The following is a 23902-nucleotide window of genomic DNA, read 5'->3' on the forward strand; positions in this document are numbered from 1 at the left end:
TGGTCTGTTTGTCTATTCCTGCACTGTTATTACTACAGCTTTTTCATGTATCTTGATACCTGGTAGTAAATCCTCTGTCCTTGTTCTTTTTTCTTCAAGATTGCCTTGGTTATTCTTAGTCCTTCCCAAATGGGGGTTAGGGGAGATACATTTTAGAATCAGCCTGTCAATTTCAACAAAAGAAAACTTGGGGGTCTTTTTATTGGGATTCTATTAAAGCTATAGATCAATTTGGAGGTAACTGTCCTCTTTACAATTTTGAGACTTTTAATCCAAGAATAAGGCAAATCCTCTCTTCATTTACAAGTCCTTCAATTTCTTGATATACTTTTGTGGTTTTCAGTGTAGGGCTCTTTCACATGTTTCTGGGGATTTGAGTTTTTTGGGTTTTTTAAAAAAAATTCTAACACAAATGGCATCCTTTCTTTTAAATTTTTAAAGTTAAAATTAAAAATCTTTCTCTCTCTTGTTGCTGGTACATAGAACACAATTTTTTAAACTTTCTTCTTGAAACAATTACAGATTTACAGGAAGTTTCAAAGAAAGATGGAGGGAGGTTCTGTGCATCCTTCACCCCATCTTCCCCGATGACACTGTCCTACATGATGGTAGCCTCCACATTGGGACACTGACTTTGATGCAATCCATGGAACTTAGGTTCTACCAGTTATACATGCATTCACCTGTGTGTGCACGTGTGTGTGTGCGTGCACGTGTGTGTGTGTGTGCATGCACACGCATATGCGGATACGCTTGTAGCTCTAGCTATTCTGTCAGCTGTGTAGCTTCGTGGACCACCACCATCAAGATATGGAACGTTAAAAAAAAAAAAAAAAAAGATATGGAACGTTTCCATCACAACCCCCCATTCCCTAGCCTCTGGTGACCACTAATCTGTTCTCCATCTCTATATAATTTTGTTATTTCAGGGATGTTACTTAAGCAGAATTACATTGTATGTAATCTTCTGAGATGGACTCCCTTCACTCAACGTAATTCTCTCCAGGGGTCCAGGCTGTTGCCTGTATCAACAGTCCATTGGTTTTTCTAGCCGAGCAGTGTTCCGTGGTATGGATGTACCACACTTTGTTTAGCTGTGCGCCTTTGAAGAACAGGTGGGTGGTCCTCAGTTTTTAGCTGCTAGGAATGAAGCTGCTACGAACATTCATTCGAGTTCCTCTGTGAACCTAAATTTTCATTTCTCCGGGGTTAATGTTTAAGACTGTAATTGCTAGGCTGTATTACAGTTCATTTTTAGTTTCACACCTTTTCCAATTTGGAAACTGCTAAACTTCTCTTTAGCAGAGCGGCTGTACCTTTTCACATTCTTGCTAGCAGTGTATGCGTGAACTAGCTTCTCTTCATCTTCTCCACCATTTGGTGTTATCACTATGTTTTTCATTTGGCCTTTCTGATAAGTGTGAAGTGGTATCTCACTGTGGATTTAATTTACATTTTTCTAATGGCTGATCACAGTTGAACATCTTTTCATGTGCTTATTGGCTATGTGTATAACCTCTTCGATGAAATGTCTGTTCATGTCTTTTGCCCACTTGTTAATTGGATTACTTGTTTCTTACTGTTCAGTTTTGAGATTTCTTTATGTGTTCTAGATGCGAGTGCCTGGTCACACCTGTGGTTTGCAGGTGTCCATCCCCACCCCCATCCCCACAGTTGCTTTTGCATCCTCTAAGAGTTTCTCACAGAGCAAAACTTTTAAAAAATTTTGATGAGGTCCAATTTACCAATTTTTCCTTTTTTGTATTATGTACTTGGTGTCAAGCCGAAGAATTCTTTCCCTAGTCCTAGGACAGTGATGTCCGATATTTAATTTAAGGTTATTTTGTTTCCTACTGGGATCGCTCTCCCTTTTTCGCTAGGCCATCAGTAAAAGTTGTTAAACACGGAACTTTGTCTTGGGAAGTGAGATGAAGGATGTGTGTTTGTTTAGGGTGAAGCAGGAAACACAACCGGAGTGCTGGAGGGAAGATGCGAATGGTGTGGACAGTGACACAAGGCCAGAGAGTCTGACAGGGAGGATCAGACATATCAGAATGTAGAGCCAAGCCTTGGGTAATAAGCGGTGATTCCACAGGGCTGGATGACTTAGGGCTACCTGGTCACACCTGCTCATCCACCTGTATTTGAGGTGCACCTGTGATGTGTTAGGAGCTTTGCTTGGGGCTGGGGGCACAGTGGTGTAGGATCTGGAAGTGGCCCATGCTGCTGGACAATGCAGGGTGTAGAACACTATTCTCTCGATGTGGCTCATTTACATCAGAATTAGCTGGAAGCTTGTTAAACACATTTTAGGGCCCATCCCAGATCTTCTAAATCAGACCCTCTGGCACTGGGGACTAGGAATCTGTATTCTGGACAGGCAGGGATTCTCTTATTAGAGAAACAGCCATTGAAAGGACCTTCGTTTTTACAACTCCATGATCATTCTGAAAAGTTGAAAACCAAATGAAATTTAAACAAAAGACAAGTTAGGGTGTTAAAAACAATAAGCCCGAGGAGGAGAGTGAGGATCTTAAAGCCTTTTCAAACGGCAGCCTGGTAGGTAAGAAATCTCATATTAAAGTCACCTTCTAACCTGAAAGGAACTGAGGCCCCCGGTCATTGGATCGATTGAGGTTTTAACAGGGGAATGAGGACAGCTTTTGTTTGCATGTTACTCAAGGTGTTGACACCACCAGGCCCGCCAAGGGGTATGAGACCTTTTAGACCTGGAGTCGCGAGCCAGGCGGGGAGATGGGCCCTGGGGAGGTGGAGGATGCGCGGACCTCAGCCAGGCCGGCCCTGATGGACAAGCGCCGTGGGTCGGGAAGGTCAGTCTACGGTCCTTCTTTAGAGCCTCTCGGACGCCCGCGCTCGTCCTGGGTCGCTCTCACGCCGGCCCTCCTTTCACCCCCCGCCCCCAGCCCCAGGCCGCCTTCCTAGCCTCGGGTGGTTTGTGAGCTATGGAGACACTTTCAAGGAGGTGGTTTTGATCCGCACCTGCCGGTCTAGGGAGTTTGGGAGGGTGGGGAGCGTCCTGGACGCGGGATGTGCTGCAGCAGTAACTACGAGATCTGGGGCGGCCTCGGCTCCTCGCACAGCGCGCCCTCAAAACCGGGCAGTGGGCAGGCCTCCCCTTAGAGCCTGGGCGGCGGGAGACCCTCCCCTTGGAGCCCAGGCGGCGGGCGGGCACTACAAGGTCCAGAGGGGACGGACGCCAAGGAACAGCCGAGGCAAATCAGCCCCCGCCCGCGCTCTGCGCGCCTGCGTCCGCCGTCCGGAAGTTCCCGACAGGCGCGGCGCGGGCATCCCGGCAGTGACGTCACTGTGGCGCGCCGGTCGCGGGAGGGGCCCCGTCGCGACTGCGTCCCCTCGGGTCCTTGAGCCGGTGCTGACAGCGGAGTCATGGCCTTGAGGCTGCTGAGACTGGTCCCCGTGTCCGCGACCTCTCGGGGCCTCGCGGCGGTCGTCCAGCGCGTGGTGAGGCGGCGGCGGGCGGGGTCCGCGGGTGGGACCTGGCTTGTCCTCCTGGCGCCGCCCCTTCTTCACCTCCCCGGGCCTCCCGGCGTCATTCTCGGGGGGGATCGCACTGTCCCCTGGAGAGTTTGGTCCTGAGTCGCGAGGGCAGGCCTCGGAAGGGCCGCCGCGAGCTTCTCCAGGTCGTTTTCTCTCAGCTCCGAGCAGAACGTGGGGCCCGGAGGGGAATAGGCGGCCTGGCCGCCCTGCTCGGGGAGGCCAGGTTGCGGATATCATTACCCAGTGCGACTGTGCGATAGACGAATGAGCTGGTGTGGGCGAGCCCCGAGAGCCTGGGGGCGCTCATTCATTCATTAATTCATGTGGCAGCGCTGTCAAGGGCCAGGTAAGGGGCGATGTGACGTTGAGCAGAAGGCGTTCAGGTTAGATCTGGGAGGATTAGAACTTCTTACGGTAGAGACAGTGGAATGACGTTGTACGCGGATTCAGCAAGACAAGCAAATGAACTGTGGCTGGAAACCTTAGGAAAACTATTTTATGACAGTGACTGTATCCTAGCTCCTTTGGATACTAGTGGCTGGAGCAGCGTTGGTGTCGAACTGGAAAGGGACTTGACCTCTGTGCTCAGGATTTTGATGGGCAAAGGATTTTGAACAGAACAGTACAATAGCCTTATTAAAAAGTCATAGAAATGTTTCAGGAGATAACTCGGGCTGCAAAATAGAAGAAAGAGAGAAAGAATGAAAGAGGGAAAGGTGATTGTCTATAGCACCCAGCGTACTTCCCTGCATTAGTGACAGTGAGGGCCCCAGAGTAGAGGGGGCTGCCGGGCACACACTAGGTGGACCCACCTGTAAAACTGTGTTCACCTCTGGACGCTACTCCCTACAGGGGATGTAGATGGACTTCAGTAGGTCCAGAGAAAAATGAATAAGATGAAAAGGGTATACAGCTTGTTACTTGGAATAATTGAAGGAATTGGAAATGTGTCGTGAAAGATCACTTATTCCATGTGATTCCAGAGAGCAGAAGAATGGGACTGAGGATGGGAAATAATAGAAAAACTGTCATAACCGTAAAAAAGCACTCTCTAAAGATTTGAAGTCAGGGAAGTTGATTGCTTTATTCACATATCACTGTGCACCTGCCGTGTGCCACATCCGAGGTATATTCAAGTTGGGGACACGGATGGGAAACAGCTTGCACATGGCTCAGAGGTAACCTGGAGGAGAGAGGGATTAATTTCTGGGGCGCAAGGTACCCATATGATTAACACCCCGTCACTTATCTCATCTGCTACTCTTCCCGCACCCAGTCCACTTGGCAGCAGCTACACTGGCCTTGCTGATCTTGCCTCAGGGCGTTGGCGCTTACTGTTCCCCCTGCCCGGGAGGGAGACCCTCTTCCAGGTAGCCACGTGGCCAGTTCCCTCACTGCCGTCCAGTCTCGGTTCAAATGTCACTCTTTCTGCGAGGGTTCCGTGACCACCCGTTTTAACGTACATCCCGTCCCGTAAACCGTCCTCCCCTTCACAGCACTTACTTAATATGCTGTATAATTACTTGTTTTGTTATCCTGTGGAATTTTTTGGCTCACTGCTGTATCCCCATCGTCTAGAAAAAAGACTGCATAGTATGGGAATCTAATAAACAGTTGCTGAATGAATAAATGAACGAGTGAATGACACACAGTTGCAACTGAGTAAATTAGGTATTCGCAGTTGTTGGGATTTGAGAGTTTTGGAATATATAGAGAGTATCCTGCCGTTTACTCTGCTGGTCTCCTGTCGATGGACCTTTGGTTGGTTCCCGTCGTTTGTTGTTGCAGGTGTTACTCTATGAGCATTTTGATATGTATCATTCCTCCTGTTTGCTTCTCTTGGTTGTGGTGTTTTCTCAGATCCTCCTTGTTTCTGTTGACCTTGGCAGTTTTGAGCAGGACTGTGTGGGTAGTTCGTCCCTCAGTGGGACCCATCTGATATTTTCTCGTGACCTGACTGGGGCTGTGTGTTCTTAGGAGGAAGGGCACAGAGGCAAAGTGCTGTTCTCATCACATAATATGAAAGGTACACTGTGAGCATGACTTATCACTGAGGACCTTCGTCACCCGGCTGAGGTGGCGGTAGCGTCTCTGCTGTGAAGTTACTCTTGCTTCCCCCTTTCCATCGTGTCCTCTGTGGAGGGGAGTCACTGCGTGCACGCAGGGAGTGGGGGGTTAGGCTCCCTTCCTCGAAGGCAGAGTAGCCACATAAATCGTTTGGAATTCTTCTTTATGGGAGGTTTGTCTCTTCTCTGCATTTATTTATTTATACCAGTATGGACTTGTGTATATTTTTTTTATATTTCGGGGTAAAGTTCAGTACAGCTCTACCTCGTTGCTCAGACCGTTCCAGCTGTGGCCATTGGGAGCTCTTTCAGGTGGCTCCTGTATCCCTGTAACCTGCCCCTCACGGCGTGTGTTGGAGCACTTCCTTACTACCTGGCCTGGCAAGCTGGTAGTCATAGAATCAGCCATTTCTCTGAGGAGCCCTTGTTCCTTTTACTGGAGAATGGCATTAGAAACCAAGACCTAGGTACTCCGTGTGATTGATCTTGGAGCTTTGTTGCTTCTAGGTCCTCTCAGCAGACAGAGCAAGGAAGTGTACTATGTTAACCTGTGTACATACCCACATCTATAAGTACTTCCCTGTGTCCACTAAACATGAGTCCATACTGTGTCTGTAGCTCTGATGCGGTACTGCATGGGTCATTCCAGCTCCTCCCCTTGCTGATCTGTGGGGTTATTTTGTTTTGTTTTTCAGGGATAGGGGTTGTTTGAGTTTCAGTGTGGAGAGTAGATTGGGACACTGGAGACAGGAAACAGAGCAGGCATTTGCGCTGCAGATGAGGCTGTCGCAGAATCGGTGCACTGGGGGTGGGGAGGGGCCGCTGGCCCCAGAGACTTCAGATTAGGATCAGTAGGGTTTTGTGAGTGATTATGGAGTTGGAGGAGGGAGGAGGGTATCAAAGGTGCCTCGTGGCTTCGCTCTGCTCTGCTTGGTGGGTGGGGAGCTTGTGAGGGGAGCAGATTGGGGCTCGGGGTGTGGGTGCTGAATTTCAGTTTTAGGTCTGTTAGCTTTCAGGTACTTTCAGGACATCTAGGACATCAGGAGCTGTTTAAAGGCATGACATAACCCGTTCCAGAGCTCAGGGTGGGAGCCTGCACTAGAGAAATGTTCCTTATCTCCTTCCGCCCTGTCCCCCCCTCCCCCTCCTTCCTGCCTTTCTGTCATCCGTCCATCCATCCGTCCATGCAATTTTTATTGAACATGGTAAGCGTGTCCTGTTCCAGGCCCTGAGGATTTAGCAGTGATCAAAGCAGGCAGTCGCTGTCTTTATGAACTTACGTTGGGGGTGGAGCTGAGAGGCAGTAATTCAACAAATAGGTTATACAGAGGTTGGTGTCGGCTGTTCTGTCACCAGGGGTCTTCTTGGCATTTATGTTTACCTGATAACTGCTGGTGCCCGTGGTGGCCAGAATGCTCACGTGCTGTTGTCTGCTGTGTGTTTTTCAGGGAGGAATTCACACAAGTGTCCAGTGCAAGCTGCGGTACGGCCCGCTGGCGTACCTGCTTGGTGAAAGAACGACCAAAAAGCTGACGGGAAAGAGCAGAGTGATAACTGTGGACGGCAACATATGTTCGGGGAAAGGCAGGCTTGCAGAAGAAATAGCAGAGAAGCTAGGTATGAACTTGTGTCCTGCAGAGTGACACGACTTTCTCAGATATACAGTTACTTATCTGAGTTGGAGTTTACTTTAATACTGAGTAGGTAGAATTGCGCCTAAGGTAGGTATTTTACGCTTTTGAAATATTTACTGAAAAAGCTGTTCTTAGTCTTTCAGATTTGGAAAATTTTAGAAGTCCATGCTGGTTGTCACTTTGAATTGGGATTTTCTCTTGACCATGTAAGCAGAGCACTTTCACGGGAGCAGTCTCGTTTGAACTGTGTAACAGCCCGTGAACAGGGCTGACATTCTGCTCTCACTTACGGACGGGCAACCTCAGTAAGAAGCTGGGTCACAGGCTGCTTTGTGTAGGGCCAGGCGTCCACCCCGTTTCCCGACTCTGGAGCCGGTGTCGTCCCCGTGCCTTTCTCTAGTATTTGACAAGCCGAAGCCCAGTTGCATGCAGCGGGCACCCACGCTCAGGGGCAGCTCTCCTCAGGAGGAGTTCATACGACGGTACCGTGGGAAGCGCTGCCATGCAGCCCTGGAGCTTCATGCTGCCCTTGCACACGTGCTTCAGACATGTCGTCTTCCATGTCTCGTGTGCTCCCTTTCACGCACCAAGAACACAGGTGTCAGGGTAACTTTCCCCAGGTCTTCGCCGACCGGCCTCAGCAGCGGTGTTCAGATGCGTCTCCGCCGCTTGCTGGTGGGATGCGCCGTGCCCATAGCATGTTTTGTCCGGTTGTTTCTCTCCTCAGGCCTGAAGCACTTTCCCGAGGCAGGGATCCATTATGCAGCCAGCACCACTGGGGATGGGAAACCCCTGGACACACAGCTCAGCAGCAACTGCAGTTTGGAGAAGTTTTACGATGACCCGAAGAGTAACGACGGCAACAGCTACCGCCTGCAGTCCTGGTTGTACGCCAGTCGCCTCCTGCAGTACGCGGATGCCTTGGAGCACGTGCTGAGCACAGGTGTGGTATCGGTGGTTGGGTAGCTGTCGGGCGTGTGCTGCGCTTGAACCCTTTTCTGAAATGCAGTCGTTTTAGATTGCTGCTCATTAGAGCTTTTTTAAAGGGTATTTGATGAGGCAAGCTCTGGCTTTCCAATAAGATCATGGATTCTCTGAGATCCACGGTGGTGGGCGTGGGGCGGACGCCCCGGGGGTCTTACAGAGCATCTGGGATGGGGGCAGGGTTGCAGTGGACAGGGGCGGGAGGGGGGTGCACGGGGCAGGACCTGTGGTTCCAAAACGAAATCCCTTTCTCTAGTAGCCGGATGCTTTCAACAGGGCTGAAAGAATGAAACAGAACATTGTATCGCCAAAACCAAAAAAGTATTGTAGTTTTGAAAATGATTTCCCACTTAGAAGTGCAAGTATGTTCTCTTGACAATATTTGGTTTGGAAGTGGAATTGTAAATAATTTTTTCCCTTTCTAAAATGAAAGGGCTAGTTTTCGTTGCTTTAATTACTATCTGAGTTTTGATGTTTGTCTCCATGTTTTTACACAGGGCAGGGTGTGGTGCTGGAGCGCTCCATCTACAGTGACTTTGTCTTTGTGGAGGCGATGTACCGACAGGGCTTCATCCGGAAGCAGTGTGAGTCCGGCTGGCAGGCTGGCCTTCCCGGGCGCGTGGGGTAACTTGGTAAAGGCCCTGCTAGACTCACCCTGCAGTTAGTATGCGTTTTGTGAACATCTTTTAAATAGAAGAATAATGCCATTCCACAGGAAAAACCAATTCCTTCCACCCTCTTTCCCTCCTAAATTCGTCTCTCCCTGTGAAAGCACAGTGGTGTACTGGATCCTGAACGCACAGCTTAAGCCGAGTCTCCACACAGCCTCCCAGGAAACTTCCCTGGCTCTCCAGCCACCTAGTGGCACAGCTCCGTGGCTCTGTGGCCCGTGGCTAGCTTCACTGAGCGGTCCTGTTCCCGTGCCTCCCTCACTCCTCTTTGCTGCCCCCTGTGACTGCAGCATTCTCATCCTTTCCTTCTCTCCTGCACGTGCTGGTCTAGTGCTCTTAGGGACACTAGCACTGGGTTGGGGGATTGTTGAAAGTCTGGCAAGTGGCCAGTGACAAGAATAAAGGCTCCTGGCTAAAGTAGCCTGGCCATGAGGAGTGAGGGAACCCGTCCGGTTGGGGCCGGGGTGTCTGGAGCTAGGCGTATGCTGGAGAGGGCTGTGGAAAGGCCGTGTGGTCGTTCAGCCTGTGGGCATTTTCACGGCGAGCTTGGTCGCCTGGATCCAGCAGGCGGCTAGATCTGGAGCGCAGAGTACGAGCGGTGGGTTCCTGAATGGGGAGACCGAAGCCAGCCAAGGCTGAGCGGTGAGGGGGCCGCCCTTGGTCTGCGGGCCTGTCCTGCTGTCTGCGCAGTCCTGGTGCCTGTGTGGAGGGCAGCCAGAGCCCGTGCTGCTGAGCCAGGCACTGAGTCACACAGACACTCCGACAGCCTCAAGGCCAGCCAGCCAGCCTTTCCGGGGTGCGCGCTGTGTGCCGGGCTCTGCCTTAGGTGAGAGGGGTGTGAGGCTCGGTGAGACAAGGCCCCTGCCATCCTGGGGGGAGGGGTGGGAAAGCAGCCTAGATGCGTGGTTGCAGTGAGCGCACTTGCTGGCTGTGCAGCGTGGTCCCCGGGTGCTGAGGAAGCGTGTCGAGAGTGTCTGACCAGTCGGGAGACGGGGTGTTGTGGGCAGCGTCCCTGAGGAGTGAGCTCTGGCTGAGCCGTTGGCGGTGCCGCTACAGGAGCTTTGAGGGCAGCAGGCGCTGGTGCGGCTTGGAGGGGGCCGGGTGCTGGCGGAGGGGCGGGCAGGGCCACACTAGCAGGACGGGCACCTTGGCTGGGACGCTTAGGTTTCTCCTGAAAGTACTGAGGAGCCCCTGAGGGGTTTTAGGTACGGGAGGCATGTGGTTAGGTTTGAATTTGTTTATCTGAAGGATGAGTTCGGGGAAGGCAAGTCACAGAGAAGGAGAGCCTTGGGCGCAAGTCGGGGTTGGAGGGGGCCCCGCGGGAGGGAGGCCTATGGCGGGCAGTGGAGCAGCCTGCTGGGCTGGGCGGACCTGGACACGGGCGCGCTCTTGGCAAGCCCGGCTGGTCAGCTCTGTGGGAGAGGAAGAGTGGACTCAACTGGGCCGATGGGGCCAGCAGCGAGGAGGACCCGGAGGGGCAGTGGGCTGGGAGTGGGGAAAGGTGCTGCACACTCCCGTGTGGCCAGGCACACTTCAGATCTGGCCTTTAGAAAGCTCTTAGGCCGGGCCTTAAATCCCAGTGTTGATATAAGTTGCCTGATTTCTCCGGCCTGACTCTTTTGGTCTGTAGAGATGAGAAGCCCTGCCCTGCAGGGTGGCTGTGAGTGCTGCGGTCGCTGTGTGCCAGCCTCACATGTGTGCAGCTGGCGGTAACGGCCGTGACTGTTACGTGGTTCGCAGGTCGACACGTGGCTCTGAGAACCGCGTGTACCTTTGGCCTTTTATTTGAAGAGAAGTGTGCATCTGAGGGCTGTCCGTGGACCGTCGGCTGACAGATGGTGCCTCTCTTGTGCCAGGTGTGGACCACTACAACGAGGTGAAGAAGGTCACCATTTGCGAGTACCTGCCCCCTCACGTGGTCATCTACGTTGACGTGCCCGTTCCCGAGATCCAGAGCCGGATCCAGAAGAAGGGAAACGTAACTCAGCCTTTAAGTCCAAGACCACTGTCTCTTTATGTGTCCTCATTACGTTTAACATAGATCAGCGCTTCACACCGATACTTATAGTGGGATACTGTGAATTCCTGATGGCCCCCACAGGGACAGGGGCACGCACATGGGTCCCCCCGGGAGAGCGGGCACTTGTGAGATGGGCGACTGAAGGAGGCCCCGGTCGCTCACTGCTCTCCTCCAGTGCTCTCTGTCCCTGGTGCCATCCTGCCACTGTCCCCTGACCCTGGGTCACCTGAGCCACTCTGAGGATGGGTGCATCTCCTGACAGGACTTCCCTTTCTGTTTTTCTAACGGGCTTTTCACGCCCTGTTGTTTCCTACAAGTTGAAAATAATTTCTAATACCCTTTCAGTTTACCACTCCCATATGTTGGGCCTGTCTTCCTCTTTTTCCTACTCAGTGACCCTAAAACAGTAGAGCAGTGATCTCCACACGCGTTCATGAATGCTTAGGGGCGTCGAGACAGACAGGTGCCTAGAAACCCTGCGATTTGAAGTTGGCTCTGCAGGTGTGATGCAGGATGCAGGTTAACAAGGCCCGTCTTTGCCCTTTTGGCTAGTTCTTATTTGGAAAGATCCCTCCTACCTGGAGTATTTTTTCCTGGGAGGAAATGCTCTTTTTGACATTGTGATGAAAAGGTAGGCTTGCCTGTATATCTGTCATCCCAGGGCCCGTCCTTGGCGATGGGAGTCTTACGGGTGCTCCGTGAGTGCCTCTCTGATGGCAGGTCCTTGCCAGGGTGGCAGAGACGCTCTGGGTGTCTTTGCTGCAACTGAAAGAGGCTGTGGGTCCCCCTCCTTGCTCATTTGGTGGTGAACACACGTGACACCCGTGGCTCCCTGTTGGTTACCAGCCTGCACCTGTGTGAGAGTTTCCTCCTAAGTGTGATGTGTAATGTAGACTTTGGAGAATAGTCCATCAGGTGGCGGAAGGAGGGAACTGCAAGTCAAAAGCATTTAATTATCATTCAGTGGGATAATTTTGAACACTTTTGCCTATTAGAGTGACGTTTATTGAGAAATATGAAGATATATATTTAGAATTCTCTAGATAACTTTTGATATCTGGATAGCAATATTTTAGAAACCATCTTGAGGAACAACTTAGAGCTGTGAACACTTTTATTTTTCCAGTATTCCATGAATACTGTCACCAGCTAAAATTACCACTGTGTCTAAGTAAAGGAGACATTTTATCAAAGAAACATTATGTCATTGATAGATGTGTGTTCTTATATTCTAGCGGGGAGACTAATAGTAAACAAGGAAATAAATAAGAAGTACAGGAAATAAAGGCAAATGCCATGAAGAAAATCAAACAGGGTGGCAGATAACTTAGCCTTTAGCGTTGCTAAACCGTGAGAGGTTTTCAGTATGGAAACTTGCCACTCATAATTGGAGCTTTATGTTTCTGAAATTGGCAAACGTTGTATGAAAGGGAAGTGGAGATGGAAAAAGCGGGAGAGGTGGGGGTGAGTGGTAGAAAAGCGGGGTGGGCCACGGGGGCGGGTTCTGCGGCTCGGGGGGGAAGTGGGCCAGTGCCCCTCCCAGTCCCCTCGTGTGGCGTGTCGTCTTGCATCGCCTGCACTCGGGCATGGCCCAGAACGGGAGGCGGGGCCGTAACTGTAAAGGGGGTTCTTCCTGATCCTGTTCTGAGTCCACCTCTTAGAGTCTGTGAAAGAAAGGTCATGCCATACGTTCACCTGGGCAGGCTTCCGTGCTCTCTGCGGTGCAATGAGAACTGTTCTAACCGGTACCGAAGCCCCTCCCATCACCCCACAGTTCCTAGAGCACCCAGTGTGACTCGTTCTAGGAAAGCTGTTCGTTGATTGTCTCACATTTTCCATAAGCACGGGTAAAAGAAAAGTCCAAACGTATCACACTTCTCTGCTTTTGTTCAGCCACATGAGATGAAGATCACCTCCGCCTACCTTCAGAGCATCGAGAATGCCTATAAGAGGACCTTCCTCCCTGAGATGAGGTGAGCCCAGGGCACGGTGGATTGGTGTATTTATTTAATTTCACTCTAGGTGTTTTCGACGTGGACCGTGTTTAAAGTCTTCATTCCGTTTGTTACAGTATTGCTTCTGTTTTGTGGCCTCAAGGCGTGTGGGACCTTAGCTCCCCGACCAGGAGTCAGACCTGCACCCCCTGCACTGGTAGGGGAGGTCCTAACCACTGGGCCGCCAGGGAAGTCGCGAGGATTTATCCGACAGAACTCCGCACGCGCAGTTCCTTAGGCCCCACCCGCCCAGGGGCGCGCTCTTGTTGATTTCAGCGGATGTCGTCTGGGGAGTTTCAATGTGACGTTCGTGAGCAACGGTGACAGCAGATATTTCAGTTTGAGTTAGTAGGTTTGGGGTTGACTTTTGGTTTTTGATTTGCTTATTTTGCCAAGACATTTTTTTGTTGTGTTTTTAGAACATCTTGATGCTAGAAGTGAGCTGAAGCTGTATTCTGTGACAGGTTTTAGGGTTAGAGAACGCATGTGTTCACTCTAGGTGGCAACTGAATGGTCGTGTTTATTACCTGGAAGGTTGCCTGAAGGTGCTGAGTCCACGCAAAATTTGTGAAAGGCCAGCAACGTCTGTACATACTTTTGAAAGATGTTCTTAAGTGGGGTCTGGGTTAAATGAAAACACCACCAGACCTTTTTCCATTTGGTTTCTTCTCTCCCTCCCTCTTTCTTTATTGAAAGCACCGAGGGATTCATGGTTTCATCCACTCTCTAGATGGTCATTCTGTGGTCTGCGTGTATGTCATGTGGAAGGAGTCATCTCCTACTGTCACTCAAGTCCAAGTAAAATTAGGATGTTTGAATAATGCTGTTACTGAAGGTCTAGTAGTATTTCTCAGACTTTTAGAAAACGTAAGCCTTTCTTGATACCTTAAAGTATTATGCTCTTGTTGTTTAAAATTTCAAAGTAACTGTAAAATTGTGAATAAAAACAAAGTAATGTCTAGCAGTTTTGGAAGAAAAGTTTGATTTTAAATTGGAATGTCATGATTTTAGCTGTGAGCATTGAGGCTTATAGTATCTCTGCTTGCTTGTGATAAGCTTTTCTCTCCTAGGCGGTAGAAGCAACAGGGCGGACTGTAGGTCGTACTGCTCTATTTTCAAGGCCAGAAGTGCAGGAAAAAAGTCAGTTTTGTAAATCTTGTCCAGGGGAATATATAGAGCTATGAGAATAAACAGAGATGGTTGACCCTAGGATTTCAGTTCCAAAGATTCCTCTTGGAGATCTTCTGGCTACAAAATCACCACCGAGACAAGGCTGCCCAGCAAGCTCTCAAATAGGACGTTCAGCTGTAACATCAGGAAAGTAAAGCCTAGATTGAACTTGCAGATGGGGTGGGATTTTTCCTGTACCTGGCAGTTATTTTCCAGAACTTACCCTCAGGGCTTCCTGATCATGAAGTGTTTAGCAGTGATTCTAAGTATCCGTTGCTCCATTTGGCGCTCCGTCCTTGAGCTGCGTTGGGAGTCAGCTCGTGGCCTCTCCAAGGTTCAGCGCTCCCGAGGGGCCACTTTCCGTTGTGCTGGAGACCAGACCGCCTCCTCCTCCGCTGGTGAACCCAGCCCAGCACGTTGCCCTCTGGTGACTGGTGAATCCCAGCGTGGAGTGGACGGTTTTTCACATCCTCACCGGTCAGGGCAGACGGTCAGACGTTCAGTTCTGTTTTCACATCCCTGCCTCGGTGGTCGGGCGCGGGCCTTGTGGGTCGCCGCACGATTTGGAAGCCGTGGCTCGCTGGTGATGGACTGGTGGTTCCTAAGGACGGGTTTTTACTGGCTCTTGGTCTCTGCTGGACGGTGGTGCCGCATGCTGGGTCACCCCGCGGGGTCAGTCTGGGAGCTTGGTGGTTTCACCGTAACGGCGCGGGTATCGTGCCTTCCAGCTGATTCCCGGGCTTGAAACAGCAGCTTTCTCCGCACCTCATTCTGAGGAACCTTGCGGGCGGGGTGAGCTTCCTGCGTTGTGGTGTGCGGGGCCCTCGTCGGGAGGTGCCCCTGAGGACGTGCGGTGCGCCGGCCGTGTACAGCGGGGCCTTTGCGGCCTCTGCTGGTCCCTCGTGCCAGGGCCGCTCGCTCTCCTAGAGTCAGGTCGCACTTCGAGGGAGAGGCTTCTCCGGCGTCCTCGCCGGTTGGGCTGGGTCTGGATGTTTTTAAGTGCCACGGGCTCAGTTAGTTCAGAGTCGCTCAGGAGTGTTAGACCTACTATGCGTTGTGAAACAGACCTGTTTCTGCTGCGCGGACTTCCCAGATTCCCAGGTTGGTTTCTTTCTCTCTTTGTCCCCAGCCTCAGCCACCTGAAAGGGGAAAGTGCAGCCAAGGGTCTGGCTCTGCCTTGTGGAGCTGAACCTGTTGGGGCATGGAGTCGGGCTTCCACTCCGAGAGGCTGCGCTGCTGTCCTTTTGTTTCCGTCTCTCTCCTTGCAGACTCACCACCAGTCGGGCACCTCAGGCCCGAACGCTGGCTTCTACTTTGATAAGCAGTGAGCAAACCAGATGAAATAAAAAAGAGGTTTTTTTGTTGATGTTTGTTTGCTCTTCACGCGACACATGTAGCGCGGCACTGTGACTACAGAATATGTTTACTTTAAGATGATGCATTTATTCACCTGAAAGGAGGAAACTCCACTCTGTTTATGATGGCGTTACAGGCCGTCCTGTGCACTGCTGCCCGACACTGCACGGGGGCCGGGCTTCCCGCCTGGAACCGCTTTGCAGGAAGGTTGGGTGGAGCCCTGCTTCCAGTAGTTTGTATTGGAGGAGCTGTCTGTGGGCATATGCGTGGGGGGCCGTGTGTTCTTGGAGTATTGACCCTGGTGTAGATGTAGCTCCCGTCAGTAGGGGGCACTCTGGTGTAAAGACGCCTGAATGAGAAGATGCGGAGCAGTGTTCATGGGAGTGGTGGTCCAGCCTTGCCTTTCTGCTGTACCCTCCTGGAAGCGGGGCGGGGGGAGTCAAACACTTCTGCAGAGACAGGCTCTCCAGTGGGCCTCTCTGAAGCGTTCCTCGGGTTGGTCTGGAGGTGGTGGCGGAGGCAAGGGCACACTGACTAGGAGGCGGGTTTCAGTCTTCGCCTGGCTGGGCAGCCAGGTCTCCGCACAGCAGTAGATGTGGTGAGGAAATGGGTAGATGTGCCGGAAGCTCACTCCACTGTCCCCCTTTTTGGGACCCAGCGTGACTTTTCAGTGTCCAGACTAAGGACCTGGACTAAGGGAACTGAGTTGCTGCTGTCCTGTTGCATAGTTTGATTGAAACAGGTTATTTTGAGCGTTTCATTTGTCTCCGAAATTCCAGCAGCTCAAGTAACGTGCCCCTGCCATCCCCCCTCTGGCTCCGCGACACCCACCCTCCAAACACCACTTAGCTGCTCTCTGTGCGTCCGTCCCACTCAGGCCCCGGGCTCCCCTGTACCTTCCTGTAGCGAGTGCTGCAGCTGGAGATGGTTTGCATGGCAGCAGAGGTGACTCGTGTCCCTGCTCCCTGTAGACGCTGGCCTCACGCCCATGCAGCGGGGGGTGGTCCAGTCAGAGGGGAAGTCAGGAGACAGACCTGCAGCCGTCACTGTCCAGCCTCGAGCATGTCCCTGCTTCTGACTTGCCCTCCTTAGCTGGTCATGCCCCGTGAGCCAGTTCAGAGAATGTAGAGTGTCGATATTTAGAGTGGGAGCCTTGATGTCAGGTATTCATTTGTACGGTAACGTCCACGTGGAAAATTTACATGAATGTCATCTTGTTTTCTCTAACAGTGAAAAATGTGAGGTTTTACAGTACGGTGCAAGGGAAGCTCAAGATTCAGAAAAGGTAAGAAAATGGCTGAAAAATTTATAATTATTCTTACATTTAATTCATGTATAAGGTTTTTACAAATCAGGTAATGAATTCAGCTCCTACTGGTCTTAGAGGCGTCTGTGTTTTATAATCTAAAACAAATACTGAGCCAACCCATCACATTCCCCTGGTCATGAGATTTTGATTTTCTTTTAAATTATTCAGCTTCTAGAATCTTAAAATTATGGAATGGTGAAGATGCAAAGAACCTTAGGTTATCTGCACCAACATTTTTGTTAAACAGATGGTAAAACTGAAAGTTGGATCAGTTAACGGGAAAGACTTATTAAGACTGTTGACCCTTGAACTACACGGGTTTGAACTGTGCGTGTCTGCTCATACGTGGATTTTTTCAGTAGTAAATCCTATAGCACTGCACGGTCTTCAGTTTCCAGTAATAAACATCCTGGTGCTACACGGCACCGCGGATGTGCAGGGACCACTGTCCACGCACAGGGAGGGCCGCCTCCAAGTTGTACTCGGGGCTTTGACCGCTTGGAGCATGTCATTCAGCAGCCAACTGTGTAAAGATACCAGCTCTCCCCAGATCCGCACACGCATTTGTGACATCAGGTCACCCTCTGCAGTTTTCAGAACTTAGTGAGCAATAACCAGACATTCTGAGAAAGAGTAACATTTTCCTGCCCAAGTATGCAAACGTATTACAAACTTACATTAATTAAGGCATTGTGGCATTAATGCAAGGGTGAATAAATGCCTTAATGGAACAGGACAGAGTGCAGAAACAGGTGCGTATGTGCGCTCATGTGTGTTCGTAACTTTAGCTTGGAAAAGGCAGTACCTTAAAGGTTGATAAAAACAAAATAGAGGAAAATAGATTATTTCTTAAATGATATTGAGGCAAATGACCATCTGTTACGTTAAAGAAAAAAGGCCCGTATTTTGTGTTGTATATTAAGCATAAATTACTAAAAACACACAACAAAAGGTGTAAAAAATCTAGAAGAAAATGCAGGTTTTATGATCTGGGGTTGGGGTGTAGGTGGTGACAGCAGACAGAAAGCTTTGCAAAGCAGTTGGCTGCTTTAATGATAGCACAGCTCTCAGCTGCCTCCTGGCTTGGGGAGAGGGGAGGAGAGAGTTGGAGGGAATAGGCCTCTCTCCTCCAGGACGGGAGACCCGCAGTCAAGTCCGGCTCTGGGCCCAGCCTGGCAGTTCTTTTCGGCTTGGCTCTTTCTACTTGGACCCGTTAAGTTGCATTTCATTTCCTTCCAGCCGCCTTTTTCTGTGATGTTGATTTTTGTTTGTCTTTGGGTAATTTTTGTTCCTTTGACAGACTGTTTCCATGGCATGTACCTGAGCAGAAGAGTAATACATTTTCTCTGAGACTGGGTTATTATTTGTGTTCATAACTGAATGTGCTCCAATTCTTGAAAGCTAAAGAGAGGTCCCCAGGTTCGGTGTGTTTTGGGGGCGAATGCGTCTGGAAAGGCCACCCCGCTGGGAAGTCAGGCTGTACGGACCGCAGGCTTTGGGGTTGAGGAACTTGGATTACTGGCGCTCTCTAGGAAATGTATTTATTTTCTTGTCCTGTTGTTTCGAGTGGCTGAATCTTGCCTTCTGGAAGAAGGTTACATGGGAGGAAATGAGGAGTCTGAGGAATGCTGATTTTCCTCCCTCGTCTTGGTTCTTCCTGCACCTGCTCCTTTTCTCCCAGCCTGCCAGGGAGTTTCCACAGCACCCCGGTGTCAGCTGGGCCAGGTGCCCACACTGGGCGTCGTCACTCGGCCCCCACTTCACAGAAGGCTGTCTGCCCACCTTCCTTTCATTTTGACTTTCACAGTGCGATTCTCCCTGCCAGGTATTTGTGGTTTGTCGTGCACTGAATGTTGTCTCATTAAATCCCTCTGTCCAGGTGATCGAGGATATTGAGTATCTGAAGTACGAGAAAGGCCCGTGGCTGGACCAGGACGACCGCACTTTCCACAGTCTGAGGATGCGGTGAGTCTGCCGGAGCTGGGCGGTGCCGGGGTGGGGCAGGGCTGGCTTCCAGTGTGGCGCGTTGCCTGCTGTGGGAACTTACAGAATTTTGGAGTCACTGTGTTGCAGGTTGCCGGATACTGAGGCGTACTTCCTGTTCCCTTCCACACAGGCTCTTGCTTTCTCTGACCTGGTGGTGAATTGATAGACAGCCATTATTAACTCACCAAGTATTTTGCTTGCGCCCTGTGCCAGGCAGTGTTCCAGATTTAGGGAATATAGTGTCGAATAAAAGTCCTGCTGTCACTGAATCAGTAGAGCCATACGGGTGCTAAAGGCTGGGGAGAAAGGTAACCCTGAGTAATGGGGCAGCCAGTGGCTGGGGTGAGTGACAGAGGGCGCTCTGAGGAAGGCTTGAAGGCCTCTCTTCTGAGGAGACCCGAGTGTGCGAGGACTGGGCCCCGCAGTGTCTGGGGTGAGCGTGGGGCAGGGATGCCGGCGGGTGGAGAGGTCCTGAGACAGGAGCCGCTGGGGCTGGAGCCGGGAGAGGAGGGGCGGGGAGGCCATGGTGAACGTGGAGGTGGGGGAGGCCACGGCAGAAGGGGACATGCTGAGTGGGCTACTTTGTTCATGAGAGATGCAGTGACACGTGGGCAGTATTTTGCCCAGAAAGCCCATTAGACACTCAGTGCGCAGAACTTGTGCTGGGTGCTGGTCACACAGTGCCCTCTGCTTTAGTACCTCCTTGGGTCCCAGCCTCCCAGCGAGGAGGCAGGTGCTCACCGTGGTCACGCTGTCCCTGGTGCATGGGGCTTGGTACTCCAGCCCAGGGAGACGGCGGTACAGGCCTGCTGTGCTCGCAGCAATGGGCAAGTTCTGTAGGCGTACGAGCTGTGCTTCTGCAGAAGTGTTCCAGGCAGAGAAGACAGCTCCGACCCAGGAAACGTCATTTTCCTGTGAGCGTAGGTGACTGCCCCTGTGCTGGAGGGATCCGGGGAGCCGACCCCCGTTGTGCCTCGGGGCGGGGGCCTGGCGGAGGCTCGCATCGGCCTGCGCTGCTGGCACCCGGGCTCAGGCGGTGGCGGGGCTCGGTCAGTGTCGGGGAACACACGTCTGTGTGACCCTCGCGTGGCCTTCTGCCTGGGTGACCGCTCTGCCGTCAGCCCATCGGGTGAGCGCTGCGGAGCTGGTCTGCTGGCCTTCCGCGGTGCAGAGCACTTTGCTATGTCAGTTTCTCTCAATAGCGAACGCACATGTTTCTTTCCACTTGGACGCACCCTAATATGAGCATGTATGGAAAATGGACCTGCCGTTAGTTTTCCACATCCTGTGCTTGAAAGTGAATGTTTTCCTTTTGAACCTGTTGATTTAATTGTTAAAACTAAGACTTAAAATTTTATTCATTTTTCACGGTTTTTGTTGTTTTTTTTTTTTTTTTTTTTTTGTTTGTTTTTGTTTTTTTTGCGGTACGCGGGCATCTCACTGCTGTGGCCTCTCCCATCGTGGAGCACAGGCCCCGGACTCGCAGGCTCAGCGGCCATGGCTCACGGGCCCAGCTGCCCTGCAGCATGTGGGATCTTCCCGGACCGGGGCACGAACCCGTGTCCCCTGCAGGCGGACTGTCAGCCACTGCGCCACCAGGGAAGCCCTGTTGTGTGTTTTAACGCATGTTTTGTACCAATGAGAGAGGTCCTGTGGCTGGGCTGGGGGTATGGACGCTGAGAGGACAGGAGAGGCCCTGGAGGAGGGTGTGGGCTGGTGCACTGATGGGCAGTTCCTGCTTCCCACGCTGGCGCTGGGCAGGCGGGGACAGGGCGGGGCTTAGAGAAGTGGGTCTGTGCCAGGCGCGCCTGGAGCTTCTCTTCAGCTGGCTTCTGTCTTCATAGTGAAATGAGAGACGGGTCATCAGCCCTGAGAGGCCTTGAGGGCGGGAGGGGCCGTGTTGCGGTTTGAGGAGGGAGGAGAAGGTCCAGAACGCCACCCAGGCCCGTGGGGAGGACCGGCCGGGAAGGAGCTGTGGGCGGCTGCTGCGGACGGGGGTACACGGTCATGGAGGTACCGTGGGGGTGAGGCAGAGCTCTGCATGCGGACAGGGTCGGGCTTTGCCGCTGGATGTGGGCGAGCGGGAGAGCTGAGTGAGTGTGATGATGAAGCGTTTAACCTGGGGAGGGGCACTGAAGAAAGACTGGGATCGGGAGGGTCAGAGGTCAGAGTTACAGCCACATGTGGAAGAAAGTCAGGAAACGGAAGTCCAGGACGGAGCCAGATCACCTGCAGTTCTGCCACCACAGGAGCCAGCGTCAGAGTTTAATGCAGGCTCTTCCAGTCTTTTGTAAAGTGTCGGTGTGTTCATGTATTTCTAAATAAAAGTAACCTTGCTAATATTATGTCTTTGTATTGTAACTTCTAATATGAGCATGTCCCTGTCTTGTTAAACGTTTAAAACTCGAGTTTTTAATGGCTGCTCACACTTGCATAAACCCATTGACTGATGCCAGTCAGGGGTTGGCAAACCATGGTCTGTGGGTCCACCCAGGCCTCAGCTGCTAAGAATGGTCCTTACATTTTTAAAAGACTGAAGGAAAAAGTACATATATGAAGCCGTACGTAGCTCTCTCAGGCTGAAATATTTACTATCTGGCCCTTTACAGAAAACGTTGTTGACCTCTGAGATACAGGCATAATCCATTTACCGCTTCTTTAATATCAGCCTTTTGGGTTATTTCCATTTCTTCATAATCGTAATAACATTAATGAGCATAGTGTATTTATTTTTGTTCCATTTCACGTTACTTTCTTAAGGTATAAAAGTGGAGTTACGGGTCAGATTATATGAACACATTTTGCAACTATTGGTGTATTGTGAAATTGTTCTCCAGAAGATGTGTACCAGCTGGCACACTTGAACCGGTCTTCTGAAAGCCCTTATTAAGACAGAATAGTTAAAATAAGAAGCAAACAAAAACTTGTGATTTTGGTATCAAAGAAAAGCATTTGCTTTATTTTTGCATTTCATAAACACTGAACGTCAAACAGGTGTATTTTTATTGGCTATTTATTTGTCCTTTGTGAATTTTTTCTTCATGTTTATTGATCTTTTTAAAGCACCAGCTCTTTGTTTTATTGATTTTCTCTGTTGTCTTCTTATTTTCAGTTTCATTGACATCTACTCCAATTTTTATTGCTATTTTTTTTAACCTGTTTCCTTTGGGCTTCAATTGCTCTTTTCTCTAGTTTCCTAAGGTAGAAGCTTAGATGATTGGATCTTTCTTCTTTTCTAATGTATGCACTCGATGCTATAAATTTCCCTGTAGTTTAATTCCACTGTGGTCTTAGAACATACTTTGTATGATTTCTGCCCTTTTTACCCTTGTTAAGACGTTTCATATGGTCAGCAGTGTTTTCTGTCTTGAATAATGTCTGGCCGAGCGTGAGAAGAGTGTGGATTCTGCTGTCGTCAAACGGCGTGTTCTACAAATGTCAGTGAGACTGAGCTGATTGGTGGTGATGTTCAGGTCATCCATGTCCTTACTGCTTTTCTGTTTGCTGGATCTGCCCGATCCTGAAGGAGAGTGTTGAAATCTTTAACTGCAATGGCAGATTTGTCTGTTTCTCCTTTGAGTTTTATTCGTTTTTGCCTCGTTTATTTTGGCGCTCCGTAAGTTGCGTGCGTGTTTAGGATGTTAAGTCCCTTCTTGGACGACTGAGCTCTTTACTCTTACACAGTGCCCCTGTGTAAAGGATTCCTGATCCTTTCTTGTTCTGAAGTCCGCTTTGTCTGAAATTAATGCATCTGTTCCAGCTTTCACTAATCTAGCAATGGTGTATCTTTTTCCATCCCTTTACTTTTAGCCTGAGTCTTTGGATTGATTTCAGGTGGGTTTCTTATAGACGGCATATAGCTGGTCTTATGCTTTTAATCGACTCTGTCAGTCTCCAGCTTTAATTAGTATATTTGGGTAGTTCACATTTAAAGCGGCTCTTGATATACTTGGATTAATTTCTACCACGTTTGTCATCATTTTCTATTTGTTCTTTGTCTCCTTCCCCTGCCCCTTTTTGCTACCTTTTCTGGTTTTAATTGGGCATTCTGTATGATTCCATTTTATCTTTTCTCTTAGCACTGCTGTTGTACTCTGTAAAAATTTGTTGTCCTTGTTGTAGTTTCCAGTTCACGTCTGCCTGCTTTCAGGTGGCGATACCACTTCACGGCTGGGGCAGATTCCTCCCTCCATCCCTTATGGCGTTGCTGTCAGTCATTCCACTCTGTGTGCTCTAATCACCCATATGTTGTTGCTGCTGTTATTCCAGGACAAGCAATTGATTTTCATTTTTCTCAGCTTCCTTTGTTGTAAAGGACTAGAGAGGTGGTTTCCAGGCTATTTCCTTGTTGGAGCTGAACCTGGAGTCCCTCTTTGTTTTTTTTTTTTTTTTAAACATCTTTATTGGGGTATAATTGCTTTACAATGGTGTGTTAGTTTCTGCTTTATAACAAAGTGAATCAGCTATACATATGCGTATGTTCCCATATGTCTTCCCTCTTGCGTCTCCCTCCCTCCCACTCTCCCCATCCCACCCTTCCAGGCTGTCCCCTCTTTGTTTTTTAAAGCTTAGTGGTTGACTTTGTTTTTTGTCAGATACTTACATATGTATATGTGTTTGTAAATTTACCTAAATGATATTATGTACTATTTCGTCCTGAACCTTGTTTAAAAAAAATAATCTTTACAGGCAGACTTGAGAGAGAATGCAGGTTGGTTGCAGACCACCACAGTAAAGTAAGTCTCACAGTAAAGCAAGTCACATGAACTGTTTGGTTTCCAGCGCATAGAAAAGTTATGTTTACACCAAACCGTAGTCTGTTAGGTGTGCAGTAGCATTATGTCTAGAAAAACGTACACACCTTAATTAAAAAATACTTCATTGCTAACAAATCGTAACCACCATCTGACAGCGCAGGGTTGCCACGAACCTCCAACTTGTAAGTAAGAGACGCAGCGTGAGGTGAGGTCTGCCTGAGCTGCTGCGTGGTGCTCTCCCTCTGCTGAGAGCTCGAGGCGTCAGCTTGATCCCAGGCACACGGTCAGCGTCGACACCGTGTCTGGGAGGTGTCTGAGAAGCGTTTCCTGAGTCCACAGCACTCCGCCTGGTGGAGGCTCCCGTCCTCTTGCAGGTGGGGGACTGGGCCTCCAAGAGCACTGCCCCGCTGAGGTCCTGGAGCCGTGGTGGGCCACGCAG

The 23902-nt window shown here is 50.3% G+C and overlaps 1 protein-coding gene across 1 annotated transcript in view; it reads left to right on the forward strand.

Annotated features, from left to right (window-relative positions):
• The first annotated feature begins 3329 nt into the window (after nt 1-3329).
• NDUFA10 (NADH:ubiquinone oxidoreductase subunit A10) overlaps nt 3330-23902 on the forward strand; it is a 48956-nt gene continuing 28383 nt past the window's right edge. The window contains exons 1-8 of the mRNA XM_024759224.1: nt 3330-3480; nt 7031-7199; nt 7944-8159; nt 8698-8784; nt 10728-10849; nt 12785-12864; nt 16642-16696; nt 18600-18685. Of these exons, the coding sequence (XP_024614992.1) occupies nt 3406-3480; nt 7031-7199; nt 7944-8159; nt 8698-8784; nt 10728-10849; nt 12785-12864; nt 16642-16696; nt 18600-18685 (890 nt within the window). The 5' untranslated portion in view covers nt 3330-3405. The remainder of the gene's footprint in view (nt 3481-7030; nt 7200-7943; nt 8160-8697; nt 8785-10727; nt 10850-12784; nt 12865-16641; nt 16697-18599; nt 18686-23902) is intronic.

The sequence above is a fragment of the Neophocaena asiaeorientalis genome, unplaced genomic scaffold, assembly GCF_003031525.2.
Source record: "Neophocaena asiaeorientalis asiaeorientalis breed wild unplaced genomic scaffold, Neophocaena_asiaeorientalis_V1.1 scaffold185, whole genome shotgun sequence".
In the NCBI taxonomy this organism is placed as follows: Eukaryota; Metazoa; Chordata; class Mammalia; order Artiodactyla; family Phocoenidae; genus Neophocaena; species Neophocaena asiaeorientalis.